The 21,814-nt window shown below is 66.3% G+C and overlaps 1 protein-coding gene across 3 annotated transcripts; it reads right to left on the reverse strand.

Annotated features, from left to right (window-relative positions):
• Nucleotides 1-294: 294 nt before the first annotated feature.
• Nucleotides 295-21,601, reverse strand: SLC38A10 (solute carrier family 38 member 10). 3 transcript variants are annotated; one of them, XM_059671496.1, is made up of 17 exons: nucleotides 21,193-21,600; nucleotides 18,231-18,348; nucleotides 16,381-16,426; nucleotides 15,631-15,724; nucleotides 15,350-15,493; nucleotides 14,625-14,749; nucleotides 12,765-12,867; nucleotides 11,883-12,065; nucleotides 10,995-11,106; nucleotides 10,386-10,492; nucleotides 8,348-8,510; nucleotides 5,510-5,677; nucleotides 4,714-5,133; nucleotides 4,135-4,257; nucleotides 3,594-3,617; nucleotides 2,003-2,164; nucleotides 295-1,831 (listed from the first exon to the last, which is right to left on the reverse strand). In XM_059671496.1, exons 1-17 carry the CDS (start codon nucleotides 21,289-21,291, stop codon nucleotides 816-818), a joined length of 3,207 nt encoding a protein of 1,068 aa, XP_059527479.1. In that variant the 5' UTR covers nucleotides 21,292-21,600; the 3' UTR covers nucleotides 295-815. The 3 variants fall into 3 exon arrangements, with proteins under 3 accessions (XP_059527479.1, XP_059527480.1, XP_059527481.1); XM_059671497.1 differs by lacking the exon at nucleotides 3,594-3,617; XM_059671498.1 differs by lacking the exons at nucleotides 3,594-3,617; nucleotides 4,135-4,257 and having other exon boundaries at nucleotides 21,193-21,601.
• Between the last annotated feature and the right edge of the window lie 213 nt (nucleotides 21,602-21,814).

Raw genomic sequence — 21,814 nt, forward strand, 5'->3', positions numbered from 1 at the left:
TCCAGGGGCTTTTCTGCTCCTTGAAAAGCAAACACCGTGAAAACCCGACAGGTGAGCAGGCTCCGCCGGGACGGCCGGCCTGGCAGCCCCAGGAGAAGCGGCGCCCGCAAGTCGCTCCTGTTTGCACCGAGGCCCCGTCCTGGTCAGTACGTTCGGCCGCACGCCTGGCACTGGACCCACGGGCTCCGGCAGCAGCCACAGGGTCCCAGGTGCAGGTCAGGTCAGTCTCCCTTCACGACCCCGTGAGGGCTGTGTACAGTCCTGCACACCTTCCTCCAGGTAACTCAACCCCACTTCGCCAACCAGACTGGAATGTTTTATTTTTACAGCCCACGGCTACTTGGGGAACAAGGAGCGCGGGAGCAGAGCCATGTGGTGGGCGAGGTACACTCAGCTGCTCTCCGGCCCGAGGACGGAGCCGCCGTCCCACCCGGGGCCCTCAGCCGGGCAGCAGCGCTCGTGGTCAAGGCAGAACGTCCATTAAGATTTTCTACGACTCAGGACGTGAGACCAAATTCTGAGTCACGATCTGCGGCCAGGGCTGGTCCAGCAGCCGTGCCTGGGATGGGTCAGCACCGGACGGCACCAGCCCTCACTCAGACCCACAGCTGCACGGACCCCGTCTCAGAACACGGAGGGGTGGCCACAGGGAGCTGGGTCACCTGACAAGCTCACACCGCGTTGTGATGGCAGAGGCCACTCCGGGAGAGGACGCAGGTCGGGTGGAGCCTTCAGACCGCCCTCAAGCATGGCCTCCTGAACTGGCCCCGGCTGGAGAGGCCAACAGACCGGGAGCAGGGCAGCCACTGCGAGCCTCAGGCCTCCTCCGGGGCCCCGGGCAGCTCTCTGAGCTGGCGGCTGTGGCCCACCCGCAGGGCGCCCCCCGCGGCCTGGCGGAGCCGGGCGTCCAGGGCGCTGCGGAGGTCGCCGACCCGCACAGCGTGCAGGGCGTCGAAGCTGATGATGACCCCCTCGTTGGGGACCGGTCCCTCGTCTACAGGAGCCACGTCCCGCCGTCTCCTCCTGAGGTCGGCGCCCACCTGAACTTTCAGGTCCCGGTTCGGTTTGACATTGTCCAGCTTCTGAGCCCCGGGCACGGCCTGTTGGGGCCCGAGCTCAGGGTCTGGCTTCTGCTCGGGCTCCTGGGCAGCGGCGTCCTGCCTGGGGGCGGGCACATGGTCCCCGCCCAGGGCCTCCTTTTTTGCCTCCGGGTGCCCCCCCGGGGCCCTGGCGGAGACAGCTCGGTGTTCCGGCTGCCGTAACGCGGCCTGGGCCCCGGGGGCTGCTCCCTCCGACCGGCTGGGCAGGCCTGCGGGTCTCCGGTCTTGGCTCACGTGCTGGGGCTGCACTGGAGGGCCCCCAGCCCCTGCCCCGGCTCCCCGGGCACCTGCTGCTTCCGGGACACGGGCACCAGCGGCTGCTGCCTCCTTATGGGATTTGTTCCTCTCCTGAGAGCCTCCACCAAGAAGGTCCGGACCCTGTCCAGGGGCGTCCCCGGCGTCAGGCTTCTCTGGGCTCCTGGGGGCCCCAGCGAGATCGGGCTCTGGGGCCCCGTCCTGCACACCTGCCGCATGGGGCTCAGCGTCCGGCTGGTCTTCCCTCGGCTTTGTGTCCACACCGCCCGGAGGGCTGGCGGGGGCTCTGCCTGCAGCCCCCTTGGGCTCCTGCAGGGAACGCTGGCTGTGTCCCTGGGGCGGAGCGGGGGGCTGCCCGGGAGCCCTGAGCTCAGGTTCCAAAGGCTGCAGGGGGGCGTGCACCACCGTCTCCCCGTCATGGGCCTCCTGCTCCTTACTCCTGGGTGCGGCCACCCCAGGCTCGGCCGGCGCGTCCACTGTAAGCGAAGGGATCGGTTTAGCCAAGAAATGAGCAGAAGCCACTGATGCCGGGACTGAAAGGAACAGAACTCGCCACAGACACGTGCCCCACGAAGCAGAAGACGCAGCCCCTCCCCAGCAGCCTTCCTTCAGCCCCCCTGCCCCCCTCCCCTCCCCCCCGCACTTGCCATCCTCGCCGTCCGGCCGCTGCTGGTGCATCTCCTTGTGCTGCTCCTCGATCACTGCCAGCAGCTTCTCCTGCTGGTCCAGGAGGCGCTTCTGCTGCTCCTGCTGCTCCCTGATCACCTGCAGCAGGACCTCGTGGTCCAGCCTCTCCACGCGGCCGGCATCTGGGGAACACCGTCAGAGCCTGTGCCGCCGAGGCCGGATGCCAGGCGCGGCAGGACCCTCCCAGGATGCCCTCGGGTGTGCCGTCCCCTGCTGGTCTAGGAGGCAGAGGGGCTGCCAGGGCTGTTCCCGGGCACGGCCTGGGGCTCGGACACCCCGGCAGAGACCAGGCACCCCAACTCGCCCACGGGGCCCCGGCCAGGCAGCATCGTGTCCCCTGGGCTGTGGTTAAGCTGGAAACTTTGGGAAAGAATGCTGGCGCCTGCAGGACAGTTCCTCCAGGTGAGGATTTTGAAAATAAACAGAACTGCCTGCTTTCGGGGGACAGGCCGCCACACAGAGTCCCCAGCACAGGCTGCAGGCGCCGCCAGGAGCTCGGCCAGCGGAGGGGGCGACACGGCAGGTGTGTCCAGGGGAGGCCCGAGGCTGGGCACCTGCAACTGGAGCCTCCACGGGGAAGGGAGCCCCTCCCTCCGTGCTCCAGCACGGCGAGCTGCTTCCTGAGCGGCATGCAGACGTGTGACTGGGCAGAGCTGCCGGTGGGCACGCTCACACGAAGGAAGGAGCATGTTTGCAGGGGGAGGGCCAACAGCCCAGCCATGCCCGCCTGGCAGTGGGGGGTCGGCCTTCCCCCAGGGACTGCAGGGGTCTCCCGCTGGGGGGGGGCGCAGGATGTGCAGGCAGTGTCCTGAGGGAACAGGCTAAGGCTGCCCACAGGAGGAAGGGAGGTTGGGAGGACGGACCCTCAGCAGGGGCCCACCCAGACACCCCGGGCACCGGGACACCTGCCTAGGCCAAGCCACGGCCGTGGACTGGACGGGGTCAGGACCCGCACTCCCCTTGGGTGAGGGAAGCACACGGACCAACCAGCCACCGTGGCCACGGGCCACCTGTCACTCGGCACCTGTGGCTCATGACCGTGTGCTGCTTGGTGGTACAAGGCTGGCCCCACGGGGTCCCAGGCGGGTTCTGGAGGTGCCAGCCCCACTGCCCCACTGGCTCCCAGAGGACCAGCCCTGCACCCACGCCGGGAGGGGCCCCACGGGACAGACAGGAAGCAGAGAGAGGTGGCATGCTGTGCCCCAGCCCGAGCCCACGGAGACCACCTGCAGACGGGTGGGAGCTGCAGAGGCTCACACACATGCAGAACGTATGAACACAGGCCATGCACATAGCACACGTGACACCACCCCCTCCCCCTGAGGCAGGGCCTCTAAGGACTGCGGAGCCACCTCAGGGCATCTGTACGAGAAGGGGGTAAGTTGGGGCGTCGGGGACCCCAACTGGGGCTGGAGGCTGGTTGTGTGTGCAGCTTCCGGGCTCTGCCCACATGCTCCGTGCTGAGCCGTCACAGGACCGCGTGCCCGCGCAGCCCTGTGCTCGCACCCCTGACCCTCGCGCCTTCACTGGGACACGCCCCTGTGTCCGTACCTGCTACTAGCTTTTTGATCTCAGCTGCTCATCCCGTTGGAGGCATAGAGAGAGGCAGAGAGGAGCGTGAGAAGTCTCTCCTCGGAGGGAAAGTCAGAGAACCACAGCGAGGTGGGTGCTCAGGCACCAGGAAGCAGGGAGACTGAACCCAGAGGCCAAGCAACGCGGGGCCAGGAAGGTCACCCCAGGGAGCCAGGCCCTGGGCCCGATGCCACACCTGCTGGCTGCCAGGCCACGCGTGTAGACCCATGAGCACACCTGCTCTGAGGGTCACGGCAGGGGTCCCGGAGAGCCACACGACAGGCGGCGGCTTTGTAAGGGGAGGAAGGGGACAGGGGTCCCAGGGCGGGGGCGGTGGCAGAGAGAGAGCAGGGCGGGCGGCTGGCTCAGCCTTCGGTCGGCAGGACACTGAGAAGCACTGAGGCCCGGCACCTGCAAAGCCCCCAGATAGCCCTGGCCTCTCCCCCGGCTCAGGGTCTGCGAGGAAGAGGCAGGTGTCCCCTGGGCCCGCGAGGGTGCGGTGAGCAAGTCAGGCCCTTACCCTCCAGCTTGCTGCCGGCGGGGTCCCCGGCCGGGCCCTCCGCGTGCTCCCCAGGCTGGCCCTCCGAGCTCCTCTGCCCTCGAGGCTCCGCCGGCTGCCCGGCCCTGGGGGCTGGCTTCCCACCTGCACACACAATGACACACGCTCGCCGGCCACTCGAAGGAGGGGGGACACGGAAGGTGGAGGAGGGGCCGGTGGCAGATGGTCCCTAAAAGGACCTGCACTGCGCCCCTCCCTCCCGTCAGCAGTTTACGGGAAGTCCTCACACACATTTACCCACTTCCCGGCCCTGGCTGCGAGCCGGCGCTAACCTGGCCGACTAACACGCGAGCCGTCAGGCTGCTCTGAGCTGGTGCGGGACAACCTGGCAGCTGGCACCCGCCAAGCGCTCGCGCACCGTGCACAGGACACAGGAGCAGCCGGGCCTGACGCTGGTGGCCTGGCGAACACGTGTGACTGTTCCAGCGGCTGCCAGGCCACAGGCTCCCCGCACACCTGCCTCACGAGGAGGGCAGCCCGACAGGCCAGGCTGGGCCCTTCCAGGCAGGCCCGCTCCCCCGGGCTGGCTCTCCGGCTTACCTGCGGCGTGGTCCGGCTCAGGGACGCCGTCTGCTCTGTCCGCGGCCCCTGCCCCCAGGGCGTCCTGCCCCTCGGGGGGCACTGCCTGGGGCCCTGGGTGCAGATCCCCGACCACCGGCTCCTGGTCCTCCTTCACGGGCTCCACAGCCTGCGGACCATTTCCTTCTGGAACCTTCTGGGGACCTTTCGGAAGATCCCCCTCGGGCTCCACGACCGGGGCCTGTGCCCCTCGCTCTCTTCCTGAATCCGGCAGAGGTGGTGCCACCTGGCCCTTGCCCCCAGGAGCCTCGTCGTCCACGTGCTGGGACACATGTTTCTTCTCCGCCGCTCCTTCTGGGTCCTGACCTTCGTCCACCACCACCTTGTCATGCGGGACAGGGGGCTCGTGGCGATGGGCCTCCCCCATGGGCACCGCCACGCCTGGGAAGACACGGAGGGCATGTTGGAGGAGGAGGGGGAGGGCATGGAGGGGGAGGGGAGAGGAGGGGAAGGGGGAGGGCGTGGAGGGGGAGGGGAGGGTGTGGAGAGGGGGAGGACCCTGGAGGAGGGCTGGTGCCCACGGCAGGCCAGGCCAGCGAGGCCGCCTCAGCTCTGGCTGCTGTGGGGACTGAGGCTGTTTCCAGAAAATGACAGACGGGCAGTGGCCAACCAGCTGCTCTGGGCGGGCAGAGCAGGCATCTGACCCAGAGGAGGAAGGGGGCAGGAAGGACGAGGCGTGGGCAGGGCTGAGGGGAAGACCCGAGGCCCTAGGAGTCCCTCCCCCGGCAGCCTGCGCCCGCCTGCCTGCCAGGCCCACCTTGCCCGGGCCGGTCCAGCTGTGCCTCCTCCTGCTTCTCCTTGGCGCCCGCCCTCGGGGGCATGTCCACGGGGCCCTTGATCTGGGCCTGCTCCAGCTCGTCCTTCTCCCGCGGCGGCTTCGGCTTGTCCCGGGTGTCCGCGGCCACGGCCACAGCCGGGTCCTGGCCTGCGGGCACAGAGTGGCTGGCTGAGCGGCCGGAGCCAGCGGGCTCCCCTGGGTGGAGCCACAGGTCCCAGCCCAGTGGCGGCCCGAGCAGCCGTGTGCTCCTGCCCCGTCATTAGCCCGGAAGCAGCACGGAGAACTGTCACTTTCCACGTGTCTCCAGAACAAAAACAGTCAGAGTGAAGTTCACACCTGACTCCATGGAGCACTGGCCGTGACCACCAGGTGGCAGCACGGACCCGCCGTCTGCAGGGCTGGGGGCTGGGCTGCCACAGAACAAGGGGCGCTCCTGCCCTGGGGAGGTGACTTGTAGCCCTGCCGGCTCTGACGACTGACGGTGCAAGGCAGAGAGGAAGACAAGCAAGGCCCACAGCGTGTCCTGCAGCTGCCCCAACTCTCCACACCCCACCCGCGCTCCCCGTTACCCAGGGTCCCCGTCACCCAGGGTCCCCGTCACCCACGCTCCCCGCCACCCACGCTCCCCGTCACCCAGGGTCCCCGTCACCCACGCTCCCCGTCACCCAGGGTCCCCGTCACCCAGGGTCCCCGTCACCCACGCTCCCCGCCACCCACGCTCCCCGTCACCCAGGGTCCCCGTCACCCAGGGTCCCCGTCACCCACGCTCCCCGTCACCCAGGGTCCCCGTCACCCAGGGTCCCCGTCACCCAGGGTCCCCGTCACCCGCGCTCCGCCGGGCCTGGCTCCAAGAGACAGGAAGTGCCCCTGTGGGGCTGGCGGCTGCTCCAGGGAACAGGGACAACGGTCTGGACAGGGCTGCAGGGAGGGGCTCTGCGCCCCACTTGCTCCTGCAAGGCTGGCAGCCCGCGGGGCTCAAGAGCAGCCAGCAGGGGGTGCCCTGCGCTGGCACAAAACCCGGCCTCGCAAACATCAGCGCCTCAAGGTCACTGCCCAGGTCACTATCCTCAAGGTCGTGACTTCCAAGTACCAAAGCAAGGCTCGCCAGCAACCACTGGCCAGGGCAGCCGGTCCTCGGGAATTCCGAGCTGACGCCTCGCTGGGCCAGGCCGTGGGGTCAACCTGCCTGGGGCACCCGGGGGGGGGGGCCGGCGGCCTCCGGCACACTGAGGAGTGGCGACAGGGACGCACTCACCCCCTGAGGGGCTCCAGGCCGGAGCTCCCGAGACAGCAGGCCCGTGGCTGGTGCCACAGACACTTCCCGGTGAGCAGTGTAGCTCTGGAGGGGAGCAGGCCTGTCTCCCACCCCCCCACCCCCCGCTGCAGGAGCGGGGACGAGGTGTACAGGGCTGTGGGCCAAGGCTGCTCCCAACACTGCGTTCGGGTGCAGGCGCTGGGCAAAGGGGCACGCCGTGTTGCAAAGCCTGCGCCTGCCTGCAGCCCCCAGATGCTCCCATCATCAAGTGAAGGGCCCAGTGAGCCCTTCCCAAATGGGTGGGGCTTCAGGAGCCTCCCAGGCTGGGCCCCTCCCCCCCACCCCACCCCTTCCCACCCACGGGCGGCCGTGCTCCCCCAGCGCTGGGCCCGGTGCAGGTCACTGTCGCCGAGGGCAGGCCCCTCTCGCCACCTCAGGGCCAGCGAGGGCTCTCAAGGAAGTGGGGACCGTCTTGCCTCCGAGACGTCAGGACCAGTGAGCGGCGCACAGCCCACGGCGCAGGGCTGGCTCGGGCGAGGCAGCCCATCAATTACGGGGAGGACGGGCGAAAACGGAGAACGCGCTCAACACCGGCATGTGGTTCGAGGGCCGTGTGTTTCGCTGCGGCCTCGAGGAGTAAATGGGAACCAGATGTGGCGCTGGCTCCAGGTGAGGCAGCGCCCGCCCCGACCGGACGCAGCTGCTCGCGGCCGCCCTGCTGACTCGCGCACAGCTCAGGAACCAGTGCCCACGGCCAGGTCTACCGGGCGGCCCCAGCAGTCGGGGAGACACGCCCCGGGGCAAGGGACTCCGAGGGCGCCACAGGGTGGGCCTGACACCCCCCCTCCTCAAACCACTGACTCCGTGCAGCGGCCACGGGCGCCTCGCAGCTCCTGCCCGCGGCTGTTTCTGCCGTGAGCCTCATCCCCAGGTCGTCTCTGCAGGAAACCCACCGAGGGGATCCTCTGGCGGAAGGGCGCTCGCCACCCGTCGGGGCCCCAGAGCCCACCCGCAGGGGCCTTTCCAAGCCCAGGCAGGTCCCCAACAGAGGCAGCAACAAGTCCGAGCCACCTTCTCATCTGTCAATCAGGGCGGGCGGGAGGCCTTGAAGGTCAGAACCGCCCTCCTGCACCCCCACGGTGCCGGGCCTGCAAGGTGGCCTTTGCGGAGGGAGGCGTGAGGCCATCGCCCCACCAGCAGGCAGGCTGACCAGGACAGCTGGGGAACAGGACACGAGCACGGGGGCTCCCGCCACTGGCTGACCCGGTGAAACCTGGCTGAAACTTACAGCCTCAGAACCAACCAACGTGACACCCAGGAACCATCACCCGTGAGCACCCTGAGAGGAGCCTGGAGGTCGCGGCCCTGCTGTCCCACCTGCCACCTGCCCCTGCACACAGGGCTGCTGCCCACTCCAGTACCCAACAGGGTGAAGCAGCTGGCAGACCAGCCAGCCCGGGACGGGCACCCACATTCTCACGGCCCCACGGTGTCCGCAGGGGCACCTCCCCGGGGCTGGAGGGCTGGGGGCTGGGCCCGTGGTGGACCCGAGGGACGCCTACCTGGGAGCTGGGCCGCCTCCGCCTTCACCGCACCCTCAGCCTCCGCAAGCTGACCGCCCGGGGCCTCCTTCGCCAGGTCCACGTCCACAGGGGCCTCCTCGCTCACGGACAAGGTGGTGAGAGTGCTGACCACCAGGATGCCCAGGCCGACCCAGAGCACCACCTGGAGGAGAAGAGGCCTGGAGCGAGAGCGGTTGGAACAGGGGCGCCCGGGGGAGCGGAGGAGAGAGGGGCCTGCACGCAGACGCCCGCTGGCCGCCGGTACCTTGGTCTGCGCGCGAAGCTGCGGCCACATTTCCCAGTGCGTCTCAAACGGGTGTTCCTCACCCGCTAAGGCTGGGGACCAGGCAGGACCCCAGGCAGCCCCTCAGGCAGCCCCGCCCGCTCCAGCAGGGGCCTCCGGCTCTGCTGACTGGCATAGGGAGGTCAGAGCCGGAAGCTGGCGTCAGGCTCAACCGGCAAACCCTAGACACTGTCCCTCCGCGTCAGGAGGAAGAGGCTCGCCCCACGGAGCCAGGGCCAGGGTTGGACCCGAGAGGAGTTAACACTGGAAAGGCCGAGCCTCCCGGCCTACAGACCACCGCCAGGCCAGGCCCGAGTCACAGCCGCCGCGGGCACACTCGGACAGGAGCCTGCGAGGCGGAGGCACCCGTCCCTGCCGGGGCGTCCCGAGGCCACGCCGGTCGGGGAGGGTTTACATTGACTCCAACTCCATCCCCAACGGCACCAAAGCACCAGCAGCGCCTCCTGTCCGCGTGGGAGAGGCCCCCCAACCCCGCGGTTCTTAGGGCCCCGTCCACACACCGCCAGGCCCGGGAGGCAGGCCCGAGGAGGGGAAACCACGAAACCGCAAGGATCGCGAGTAAATACTGACGACCTGGAACCGTAACGTCTGGAGGAGCCTACAGTCTATGTAAAACTAAAACACACAACAGCAGCACCCAAGGCCAGAGGCAGGAACATGGAGGCAAGACGGCCTCGTCTGGGAAGAGTAAACAACTCACCTGCCATCAGCTCTAATGGGCCAAGGCTTCCCATCAAACAGCCGCGTAGACGGAGAGCGGTGGACACGCCAGCCAGCAGGCGAGTAAGGGAGACACTGGGGCCCTGGCCAGTGTGGTTCAGGGGGTAGAGCATCAGCCCGGGGACTGAAGGGTCCTGGGTTCAACTCCGGTCAAGGGCACGTACCTTGGTTGCAGGCTCATCCCCGGCCCCAGGTTGGGGTACATGTGGGAGGCAACCAATCGATGTGTCTCTCTCACATCAATGTTTCTCTCTGTCTCTCCCCCTCCCTTCCACTCGCTCTAAAAAATCAATGGAAAAATATCCTCAGGTGAGGATTAAAAAAACACAAATACTTAAAATGCTTGATTTATCCAGAAGACAGCAAAGTTAAAAAAACAAGTAAGAACAGATGGGACAAATGAAAAGCAAAGAGTAAGACGGAAGCTTTGATGCCCCCAAATCCGTAGTGACGTCCACTATAAGCAGTCGAAACCCGCCACTAACAGACCGGACAAAACACAGCAAGACAAAGCCAGCCGTCCGCTGTCCTAAGAGGCGCACCTGATAGGGAGCGACAGACCGAGAGGAACAGGCGGAGAAAGGCACGCTGTGCCAGGAGGACCGCCCCGCCGAGCGGGCGCTACACGGTCCGGGCAAGGCCCCGCCCCCAAGAGAAGCGTCCACAGAAAGGCACCCCGAGCAAAAGGGTCCCTTTAACAAGATATGGCCACCTTCCTGTACGGCCCGCAATACACAGCTGCAGAGAAGAGGCAGGACTGGGGGAAGCCGTTCCCCCCCCAGGAGGACGAACAGGGAAGCCCTGAACGTCCCAGCGCAGCCCGACCCAACCGCGTGCAGCGGTGCAGACACTCGGCCAGGAGCACCCCGGGACCTCGCTGGCCAGAGTCGCTGCCGACGACCAAGGGCTGAGCCTCAGTGTGCCCCCCACACCTGCCGTGCTCGGGGTGGCCCCCACCCTGGCACCCAGGCCACAGAGCCCTCCTCCCCGCCCGCGGCGGCTCAGGGCGCTGACCTGGGAGAAGAGCGAGTTCCTGTGCACCTTCCTGAAGATGAGCGCCGGGCAGATGAAGCAGATGAGGCTCCCCATGGTGGCGCCCGTGAGGCCCAGGATCGTCTCCACTGGGGACAGAGGGACAGGGCGGGACGGGGTGACGACGGGCTCCTGGAGGGACGGAACGGGAGCGTCCAGCCCGCACGGCGCCCCCGACAGCCTGGCACGGGGGCCGAGCCAGGCCTCGCCCTTGGTGCCCACAGGCCACTCGGGCATGCGGGCAGTGTGGCCGCTCTGCCCACGGTCACGTCTCAGGCGGGCTCCCTGCTCTGCGCCCCGTTTCCTCCCTAACACACTCCGTCCCCGGGTTCAGGTGACACTCGCTTGCCCGTCCTCAGGGGGCGGGCGCCTGACGCAGAGGCCCCGCTCAGGGCCTCCCTCCCCCAGGGGAGGCACCGCCTGAATCGGGGCGACAGGGAGGAGCTGCTTTGGAGACACAAGTGGGGGACCCCGACATGGGGCAGAAGACCCTGAGACGCGGTGGCCACTGAGTGCCCGTGGGTAACGGCAGGGTGAGGACAGGACAGGATCGTGTGGGTGGAGGGGGGGCCAGAGCGGCCCTCCACTTACCGTTGGGGATCATGATCCCACCAACCATGGTCCCAAACACGACAGAGAGGGTGAGCGCCTTGAACCGTAGGGGCGGCATGTAGCCTCCGGCGGCGAAGGTCCCGTCTTTTTGCTGCGAGGGAGGAAACACAGGAAAAGGTTTGGGGGTGCGGTTTTCCCACCGCCACCCTGGGGGGGGCCTGCCGGCACTGGGCCCCACCGCTGCGGCCGAGCAGCTGTGACGTGAACCGCGACCCGGCCCGGAGGCACGGGCAGCCGCAGCCAGGCGTGGACGCCAGAGCTACAGCTGCGGGTTGAGAGGCCAGTGGCAAGGCCTGGCTTCCCTTTAGAGCAGCCGCGGCGGCTGGACAGGCCCGCTGCACAGGAAGAAGACACAGGGGCGGCTCCGTGACACCCTGCGGGCTCAGCTCAGGACCGCCCATCGCGCCCGGCAGCAGCGCCACTCGCAGGAAGGAAGGAGGCGTCACCCACCCGGCGCCCCTGCACCCCGTGCCGCGGTCTCCTCGTGTGTGAGCACAGGGTCCGACGGTGACGGCTCAGGCGTCTTTTGTCCAACTGTTACCGTGCTCAGTCCCCAAGCTTGCGGAGGCCGTGACGGACCCAGTGCCCGCCCAGCCCTCCCCCGGGTGCGCGGGCCAAGCCCGCTCCCCACTGCTGCTCGGGGCGCAGCGGAGCTGGAGTGGGGGGACGGCCCGACGCCACGTGCGTCCGTCCCTGTTGGTTGTGGCGCTGTCTCTTTCCCCAGAGTTGGTCTTAAGTCCCCACTGAAACGTCTCACTTTAACGGAGGCTCTTCGGGTTGAGCCAGGAGAGTAACCAGCGAGCGCCGCCGCCAGGACAGACGCAGGTGGGCAGGGCCCCGGTGCCAGCGCGGCCGGAGGCGGCTCACCTGCTGCTCGAACAGCAGCGTGTTCAGGGCCTGTCTGCAGGGCAGGATCATCATGGGGAAGCCCACAGCCACCGACATCATGAAGCCGGCGCGGACCATCTGGGTCACCAGGTTGGAGGGGAAGTGCATCAGCACGTTGCCCGCGATGGCCTCGGCGAAGCTCACGTAGCCGAAGAAGCCCACCTGCGGGGACAGAGAGGAGCTGGCCGCCTCCCCGAGGGCCGTGGGCGCCTCGCAGCGAGTCCCACCCGCCAGCTGCGTGGGCGGAAGGCCCCCTGAACAGGGGCAACCCCCAGCGTGTGTGCCCCTCGCGCCTCGGCCTGAGGACAGCGGGCGCCAAGGAAAGGGAGCTCTTGGTGGAAGGCAGGAGCCGGGGCCCACGCCCCCTGCGCGCCGAGGCAGATCTTCATGGGGCTGGAAACCCAGCCAGGCACCGTGGGGTAAGGCATGGCCCCAAGCGGAGACGCTCGGTGGGCGGCGCCTGCAAGGACCATTTGTAAACACGACAAGAATGCCGAAACCACGAAGTTCAGGGCAACAAGCCAGAGCTCAGCGCGTTTACAACCCTCTGCGATGTGACGGAACCACAGGGCATCGCGGGGGCTGGTCGCTGACTGTGGTGCCGCTCCTACTGGCCACACCCCCCTTCTGTGGGGACAGCGAGCCCGGCAGCGCCATCCATGCCCCTGGGACGGGAGCGCCAGGGCTGCCGGGAGGCGGCTCTCAGGGTGGCCGGGTGGAGCTGAGGAGCAGGTCTGCCCGCGGCCACTGGGCTCTGGGACCTACACGGGGTCCAGGGCCCTCCCTGCCAGGGGCCTGGAGGAGCTGGAGGGAGGGGCGTCCCGCCTGGGACACGGGCAAGGGTGGGCGTGCAGCCCCTACCATGACGTAGAAGGCGGTGACCACGTTGAGGGAGGAGGCGAAGATGGAGCTCATGGTCTTCACCGAGGGCTCGTCCAGGCTGTCGTAGGTGGGCAGGACCTGGCTGCGGGGAGACAGGCAGCTCCACACGCGGGTCCCGGGTCCCAGCCGTCTCCAGCTCTGCCCCTCCCACCCCGAGAGGCTGCAGCCCAGGGAGGGGCCTGGGCACGTGCTCAGGGCGCCGCACTCACTGGGGGACAGGCTAAGTGCCCGAGTGAAAGGCCGCGTGTGCCTGTGCGGGAGCGGGAGGCCTGGGAGCGGCTGGGCAGGACCATGTGTTTACAGGGGAGGCAGGAAGCGGGTCAGAGCGCTGCTGTCAAAAGACTGGGAAGTTAAACAAACACAAGCCGCCTGGACGCCGCCATCTCCGCGCCTCGGCCGCACTCGGAGCCGCGGGCGGGAGGCGGGAGCGGTGTCTGTCCCAGGCCGGCCTGCAGTGCCGCTGGGTGGGGAGGGCGCGTCCACCTGGCTCTCCTGCGAGAGTCGGAGGGGGGCGAGGAGAAGGTCTGGGGGCTGCCCCGGAGGAGGAGCTGCACTGGGGGCGTCCGGACTAGAAAGCAAGAGGGAGGCGGTGCTGAGGGCCGGCGGCTCCAGGCCTGGCTGCTGCGGTCCCCGTGGGGCTCACACCCATGTCAGGACAGAATGTCACTGGCAATAAGTGGACAAGCACAGCAGTCAGTGGAGCCAAACCCCAGCTCCTTTAAAAGTGAGAGAACGCAGGGCTCAGGGGTTGAGCATCGACCTCTGACCAGGAGGTCACGGTTCAATGCCTGCTCAGGGCACACGCCGGGGTGCAGGCTCCATCCCCAGCTCCGTCAGGGCACGTGCAGGAGGCAGCCGATCCATGTCTCTCTCACATCGATGCTTTTCTCTCTCTGTCCCACTCCCTTTTCACTCTTTCTAAAAAAAAAATCAACGGAAAAAACATCCCGGGTGAGGATTAACAAAACTAAAAAGAAAGCGAACAGAGACGAGAGGGAGAACAGGTAGCCAGGCACCAGCGCGAGCCTCACGTCGCTGTGAGGGCTGAGCAGCAGGAGGGGGGTGGGAGCTGTGGGAACAGCTGCCGGGAGAGGCGGGAGGCGGGGCGGCTCTCACGTGGGTGTGAGCACACAGGAGCGTGTCACACAGGTTTGCGATGGGCACAGCTGCGCCCACGAGAGCGATGGGGGGCGCTCTGCCAGCGCGGCGCGCCGACGGCCTTTTCCCGTCCGCGCCGCATTCACGCCTCTGAGTGGGTGACTGGCTCTCACCATCGCTGGCGAAGGCAGTGCTGCTGGGGTTCGGGAACAGCCTGGTCTGCACTCAGAGCTCCGCGCCAGGGAGGGCACGCGCTGGCGCCAACACACGCACACATGCCCACACGTGCACGCACATGCACGCGCACGCACATGCATACACACATACACGTGCTCACACACACACACACACACACACATGCGCGTGCACACAAGCCCACAGGCCTCTGACAGCAGAGCGCCCCAGAGCAGCCTGCAGGCAATGTTTGTGCAACTTCCTTTTAAATATTCTCACGCAAACAGCTAACTTCTGGCAAATGCTGGGAACTGCGGATCAGATGGGCTGGCGGCTCCGCGTCCCACAGCCAGCTCTCCTCGGGGACTTGGCAAACCGGTGCTCTCAGCAGCCGCGCTGGCAGCATGAGGACAAGCCAGCTTACTCACGTACGAGACGCAGAACAATGCGGCCACTCCCTCAGGCGGAGGGCAAAGGTCACCACGGACCAGGACTGGACGCGGAGCCCGGCACCGACCCCCCACCGGACACACAGGACGCAGCCAGGCCTGGGCAGGCGGCACTTACGACTGGCAGGCAAAGGACATGCCAAAGATGGGGATGCAGCGGAAGACACCCTCCCAGCGCACGTAGCTGACCCGCCGCAGCCACTGCCCGCCGAAGAGGCCGTGCTTGAGCGAGGACAGCAGGATCTGCGGGAGCAGGAGCAAGAGGCGCGGGGACCAGTCAGTCCCGCTCCGATCTCTGCCCGCGGGCGCCTGTGCCAGCCTGGGGCCCCGAGGCCGGGAGCACCCGCTGCAGGGCCTGAGCCCGGCAGTGAGCAGTGAGGCGTGAGGCTCCCGCGTGCCCCCTCCACGGCCTCAGAGGCAGGAGGCCCCAGACGGGGCAGGCCCTCCCCAGCCCCGGGGGGAGCAGTGGGTGCCATCACGAGCGGGCGCGCATGGCTAAGGCCCACGGAGAACGTGCACCGGGCTCAGCCCTCTAAGGACACTGGCCACAGAGACCTCCGGGTCCTGCTCCCCAGAAAGCCACCCTGACCCTGACTCTGACCTTGCCAGTGGATGCCCTGTGTTCCCAATGCACAGGGGTTCTGCCATCCAATCACCAGAAATGCCCACTCGGAACCCATCCCTGTGGCCGGTACTGGGCGCCTGGCCACACCCACCTGAACCTCGGATATGAGGCATAGCCTCACCCTCCCCTCCCAGGACCCACTGGGCCACGGGGTTAACCCTCTCCTCCCCTCCCAGCTCCCTCCGATCACGCAGAGGCAGCGGGCGCCTGGCACTCACCACGAACATGAAGGCGGCGTAGAAGAGGAGCGCCATGGCGCTGAAGGACTGGATGGAGGCCAGCATGTTGCGCTGCAGGCTCAGCGGCAGCACGATGCACAGCGACACCGCGAAGAGCAGCAGCGCGCGGAAGGAGCCGGTCACCTGCAGGCGAGCACGATGCTGGGCAGGCACCACCTGGGAAGCCCCGTGCTGCCCGCCCGCCCGGGCGCCAGGACCTGCGCCCTCCCGTTCCCGCAGGTCAGGGACCGGGGACGGGACTCCTGGGGGAGAGGCCCTACCTGGAACCCGAACAGCCGGGCAAAGAAGGTGGAGCCCAGGTCGCCGATGACGACGTAGAAAGCGATGCAGGTCCCCAGCATCAGCCCGATCATGCTGCAAGAGGGGGGCTGGTTCTCAGGCAGTCTCGGGGTCTGCTCCCCGCGAGGCCGCCCCAGCCACGGGCCGACCCGCCACCCGAAGGCCGGGCTGCGTGGAGGATGCGGTTTCGCAGGTGCGGGCCCTGGCCCGTCTGTGCAGCCCGCTGTTCCCTAGACACACAGGCGCCAGCGCCGGCTCCTCTCTGCGGGCATCGGCTCTCGTGGGCGCTGAGGCTCAGGGCCACAGAAACGCCCGCAGCCGGGCGAGCAGGGACCCAGCAGCATTCGGCACGGCTGTCCCGGCTGCGAGCCTGAAAGTGCGACCCCCCAGCAGCATTTCCGTCTCAGACGGCTGTGCTCCAAAGAGAGAAAACAGGACATTTCCAACTACTGCCACTCGATGCAGCCGCGCCCAGGCCCAGACCACAGCGCCGGGAACAGCGGAGGCATGACCCAGCCCGGGAGCAGCCCTGCACTCTGTCCCGTTTTCCATTTTTAAATTTCCCTTCGTAAATAAGGCCTTCAACCTGACGCGGCCCACTCTCAGGTCCGACTGGCTGAACCTCCAACTCCTCAGCCAGTCGCAGCTCAGAAACACAGTCTGAGCCCCGGCCCCCGGCCTGAGCGTCAGCCGCGGGGAGGGGGACGGAGTAGCCCGGAAGGGGCGCCTACCTGGTCTCCACCAGCATCTTCCCGGCCTTCCCGTAGGCGTGAAACGCTGCAGGAGAGAGAAGCGCGCTCAGCCCCGCAGCCTGAGGGGCAGGTTGGAACCGACACTCCAGGTAGCAGGCGGGAAGGGCAATGGGACCACGCCCGCTGGCCAGGCCTTTCCCAGGCGTGTGTACGGGGACGCGTTTCTATGTTGGTCCCACACTTTTGGCAGCTCTGTGATCGACACACGGAAACCACGTAAAACAAGAACACAGCCAGGGAAGCGAAGCAGGTTGGCTTTTCATTCAAAAAAGAGTGAGCAGCCCTGCACCGTGACCGCCCTGGCCGGCAGGAGGGAGGCCTGCCTGGAGTGGACGCTGCGGGCAGAGTGGGAGGTGCCGTGGGCCGGTCCCCCCAGACCGGCACACCCAGTTTTCACAGCTCAGACCACAGGGCCGGCTCCGGGCTTTGGGTTCCCTGTCTGGCTTCTCCATTTCTGAGCTGGGACCACGCCTGAGCCAGCACCACGGGCAGGGACGCTGCAGGAGCCCTCCTGCTCGGCACCCAAGACATGACAGGAGGCCGCTGGCAGGTTCCCACCTTCTCGCTCCTGCGGGCACTGGGCTGTGGCTCCCAGGCAGAAGCCCACAGGCAACCGTGCCCTCCTCGGGCTTCACGTCTCGCCACACCGGCCGGCCTGCTGGGGCTTTCTAAGAACCACCAGGCAGCCGTCAAAGCGCACGGCCTGCCCCATCCAGGGTCACCTGCCTCTTTCAGGCACAGCCAGGCGCTTCCTGGGCACTGGCCACGGGAACCCGCCGCCCAGAGGCCCTCACGGGGAGAAGAGGGTCACCCACAGGGCCAGGGTGGGCCGCCCGGAACAAGTTCATCCCAGGCTAAACTAGGTCTCCCCGCAGGAAACTGCAGTTCACTAACTCAGTGACCCCAACAGCGAGGCTGACAGCTCCAGCCTCATCAGAAAGGAAGAGGAAGGGCCTTCAGGCCTGAGGCCCAAACAAACCAGCATCCGGTGCCCGTGCTCAGCGCCCAGACGGGAAGGAAAGCAGAGGCTGGCCCGGGTCCTGCCATCACTGTCTGTCCCCTGGAACTCTGCGCACCGTTTCGTCTCCATGGAGACAGCTGGGAGCCGAGGGCCAGGGTGGCCTGGGAGGCCCCAGCATCCCGGTCACACTGGGCCGAGAGGAGGGGTGGGGTGGGGGGACCTAGGGCTTTCATCCGGAGGCCAGGAGGTTCCCAGGCACACACAGGGCCAGCTCCCTCCTGGGTTTCCCAGGCACAGGACGCAGAGCCTGAACTCGGTCCCCGAGCCGAACTACCAGCCAACATTCCAAACGGAAAGGAAGCAGAAAGGAAGGAAGCAGGAGTGCAGCTGGACCCAGGGAGGGAGGGAAGAACAAGGAAACTGCAGCGACAGCATCCGGGAGCAGAGAGGCTGGCCCGGGACAGGCCCGCGGGGAGCATGTCCCGGGCACTGGTGGAGGGGCAGGAGCGGGCGCTGTCGGGAGCCCCGAGGACCCTCTGGACCAGGGGCCGGCAGTGAGCAAGTCCGCAGGGGGGGGGGGCTGCGCTCTGCCTGAACTTGGTGCTTAGAGGGGAGACAGGAAAACCAGACCCTTTCCTGGCACCTCAACTCCTAAACATGTGACTATAACAACAGTTTTTTTTTAAAACTGCAATCAATTAAAAAATAATTGCCGTTGAAGGCATGCTTTAACAATTAAGTGGAAAGGCTCTGGCCAGTTTGGCCCCGTGGCTAGAGCGCTGGCCTGCAGACTGAGGGGTCCCGGGTTTGATTCTGGTCAAGGGCACATGCCCGGGTTGCGGGCTGGATCCCCAGTGCTGCGCCTCACCCAGGCCCGCGTAGGTCCTCCGCTTGCTCAGGCTGGCGGCTTTCACCAGGAACATGCAGGACTGGTGCGTCATCCAGGCACAGAACGCCAGGAGCAGGGCCCCCAGGACGATGCCGCACTAGAGGGGAGAGAGACGCTGACGAAAGGGAGCTGCCGCAGGCCTCGCCGCACAGGCTGCACACCGGTCTCGGCGCCCGGGGGGCGGGCGGCCCAGTCGCGCCTGTGGGCGCAGGGCCTGCTCCGTTCCCTGCCCGGCCAGCACTGAGAGGGCCAGTCCCTGGTGTGGGCGCCACACCCTGTGTCCAGGGACATCACTTCTGTTTGTGATCCTGAAAGAGCAGCAGGGGCCACCCCCTCCCAGCCCCCCGAGTCTGAATGCACGCCCCACGCGCCTCTCAGTCCTCCACACACCCCACTGTGGCCCCTTCCAGCCGCCTGGACCAGCCGCTGCGCGCACACACCCCAGAAGGAAGAGACCAGAGGTGACATTTACGCCTTCCCTGTGAGTTAGACACCGACCATCTGACCCAGCATCTGCGCCCCTAGGCCTGACCCGGGAGGAATGGAAACACGTGTTCCCGCAGACACCCGCGTGCCCACGTGTACAGCAGCGTCATGTGAGACCCAAAGACCGAGGAAGCCAGCCGCGTGTCCTCCGGGTGTCTCCCGAGCTGAGCGCACCCGTAACGACGCTTCGGCCCTTTACTCGGAGATAAATGCCCGTGAACGCAGACAGAGTCCGGGCTCTGTGTGTGAGCACGGAGCTCCCGACGGGAAACGCCAGGGGTGCCCAGCAGAGGCCAAGGGATAAACAGACGCTGGCACATCCATACAGTGGGATGCTAGCCAGACGGCAAAACCAACACAGGACACGCTCTACTTCCATGGACTCTGAAACAGGCGACCCTGACCTCTGGGGCCAGCAGGGGGCGGGGGTGGGGGGAGGACCCTTCACAGGGAGGCAGTGGCTGGAGGGAGGGGTGCTGGCAAGGCTGTGCTCCCTAACTTGGGAGCCAGGGACATGTGCTTGTTCAATTTATTAAAATTCATCAAGACTGTGCATCTAAGCCCTGGCCGTTTTGGCTCAGTGGATAGAGCGTTGGCCTGCAGACTGAGGCGTCCCGGGTTCAATTCCAATCAAGGGCACATGCCCGGGTTGTGGGCTCGACTCCTAGTAGGGGGCGTGCAGGAGGCAGCTGATCAATGACTCTCATCATTGATGTTTCTCTTTTTCCTTTTCCCTTCCTCTCTGAAATCAATAAAAATGTATTTTTAAAAGAAAAGACTGCATCTAAAATTGTGCACTTTTTGTTTGCATAGTATCTATATATATAAAAGCCTAAGCAATCGTTCAACCGTTCAACCGGTAGCTATGATGCACACTGACCACCAGGGGGCAGATGCTCAATGCACAGGCATGGAAATGGAACAGAATGATGAATCTCAGAGGAAAGTGGGGAGGGAGGAGGGTGGGAAGAGATTAACCAAAGATCGTATACGGATACTAGAGGCTCATTCATGCACCGGTGGGGTCCCTCAGCCTGGCCTGCACCCTCTCGCAATCCAGGACCCCTTGGGGGATGTCGGAGAGTCAGTTTCAGCTCAATCCCCACAGACCAGGCTGAGGGACCCCACCGGTGCACAAATCCTCTAGTATCTCAATAAAATGTTAATTTTTTTTTAAAGTACCAAAATTCCTAAAATCAACCAAACCAAGAAATAAACTTTTTAAAAATGACATGGCTGTCACACACTAAAATTACACCCCCCCAAACAGCCCACTTGCCTCTCACTATGCTCCAGCCAGGGGCTCCCCTGGGAGGAGACGCTGTTAACTCGGCCAGGCCCTCGGGACAGGTAACCTCCACCACTGAACTTTGGGCTCTTGCTGAGCAAGCCAGCCTCACTGTGTGGAAATGCTCTGCCAGGGGCCCTGTGCCCCCCCACGGCCCACACACAAGTCCGTGGGCAGCCACGGTGGCATAAAGGCTGGCAGCACGAGACCTGCACATCCCCGCCAGCCAACTACACCACCCAGGATGCAGTTCTGTGCCAGGCAAATCGCAATGCACCCTGGGACACGTAGTCCTCCCAGAAACACCCAGGGCTGGCCAGCCACCAGGGATGCAATACCCAGATACAGATGTTGCCCGGGGGGGGGGGGTGCGAGGAGCCGCCAGCCGGGCCTCCCACGACTGCCTGGCCTGCACACCACCAGCTCCTGCCAACATGCCCGCCAGCCTCATCAGCCGGGCTCTCGCCCAGACAGGCTGGAGGGCTGGAGGCGGGGGATCCAAAATCGCCAGATTAAAACTTCTCTTTTCATCTACAGGGACACTAAGTATGAAAAATGCAACATGTCTGTTACTCTAAAATTAATCAGCTGGGGCCGTTTCACCTCCCAGAGGCCCATCTTATTTAAGTTTTCTACCTATGTGTCGGTATCAGGTAGGACGCCCCACCCCACCCCAGGCTGCCTCCAGTGGGCAGGGGGCAGCGACCCCCCTCGGCCCGTTTATTTGGGGACGATTTCGGCAATAGCTAAATGGACCCACAGATCAGGAGTGGTGGCTTGCCCTCATGGGGTGTTTCCTATTGGCATGATCCTGATGTTTTAATATTTCAGAGTTTTTATCTGCCGCTGGTGAGCTGACGTGTTCAACCTGGCGAACTCTGTAACCACCTGCAGCCGGCGCCCCGCCTCGTTCCACGGTCTCGGGGCTGGACGTGCCCGCTTCTGGATGCAAGTGCAGAAGGCTCGGAGTTTTGAAAAATAGCAACAAAAGCAGCGCGGGTGACCCCTCGGTCACGGTCCGTTCTGGACGATCACTTTGCTCGGCTACACCTTGCGCTCGGGCCGGAGCTACTGAGTGCGCGGACCTCGCTGCCGGCGCCTAGACCGCGAGCTCCCCGCGGGGGGAATCCCGGGGTCCCGCCCGCAGGCCCCCGCCCGCCGACTCACCTGCTTGAAGCAGAAGGGCATGGTGAGGACGCTGACCCCCACGATGCTGTTCACTATGTTCATGATCAGCCCCCAGTTGGAGGCGGCGGCCGCGGTCATAGCGCGGGCTCTGGGGCCCGGGAGCCCGGGTGTGCGGCGCCGGGACCACCGCGGGGCGCGAGGCCCTGACAGGCGCGGGCGGCTGCCTGGAGGAGGCGGCCTCGAGGGAGGGCGGCGGGGCCGTCAGCCTGCAGACGCCGCCAGGCCCCGCGGCCGCCCCATGGCAGCGTCTCTGGCTCACTCACTGCCGCCGGCCGCCTCCGCGCCCCCGCGCCAAACCCGGAAGAGACGCCAGCTGCCAACTCGGCACAGCTCAGCCCGGCTTCGGGGCTGCCCGCGGGCTCACACTTCCGCCTTCCGCCTCCCGGAAGTGACGACACGGAGCGAGCCCAAGAAGAGCAGGAATGGGCGGGGCCTGCAAGGGATAGCGGGCTCAGCGGGGCGGGGCCTTTAAGGGCGGGGCTAGGGAATTAGGAGCCAATGAGGGTCAGGCACTGTCACGGGGGCGGGTCTGGAGGCGGGGCCAGGCGGCCACCGAGCTGAGCACCTTTGCAGGAGCCACGCTGGCCTCCCGCGGAGCCCG

The sequence above is a fragment of the Myotis daubentonii genome, chromosome 16 (assembly GCF_963259705.1).
Source record: "Myotis daubentonii chromosome 16, mMyoDau2.1, whole genome shotgun sequence".
NCBI classification, from domain to species: domain Eukaryota; kingdom Metazoa; phylum Chordata; class Mammalia; order Chiroptera; family Vespertilionidae; genus Myotis; species Myotis daubentonii.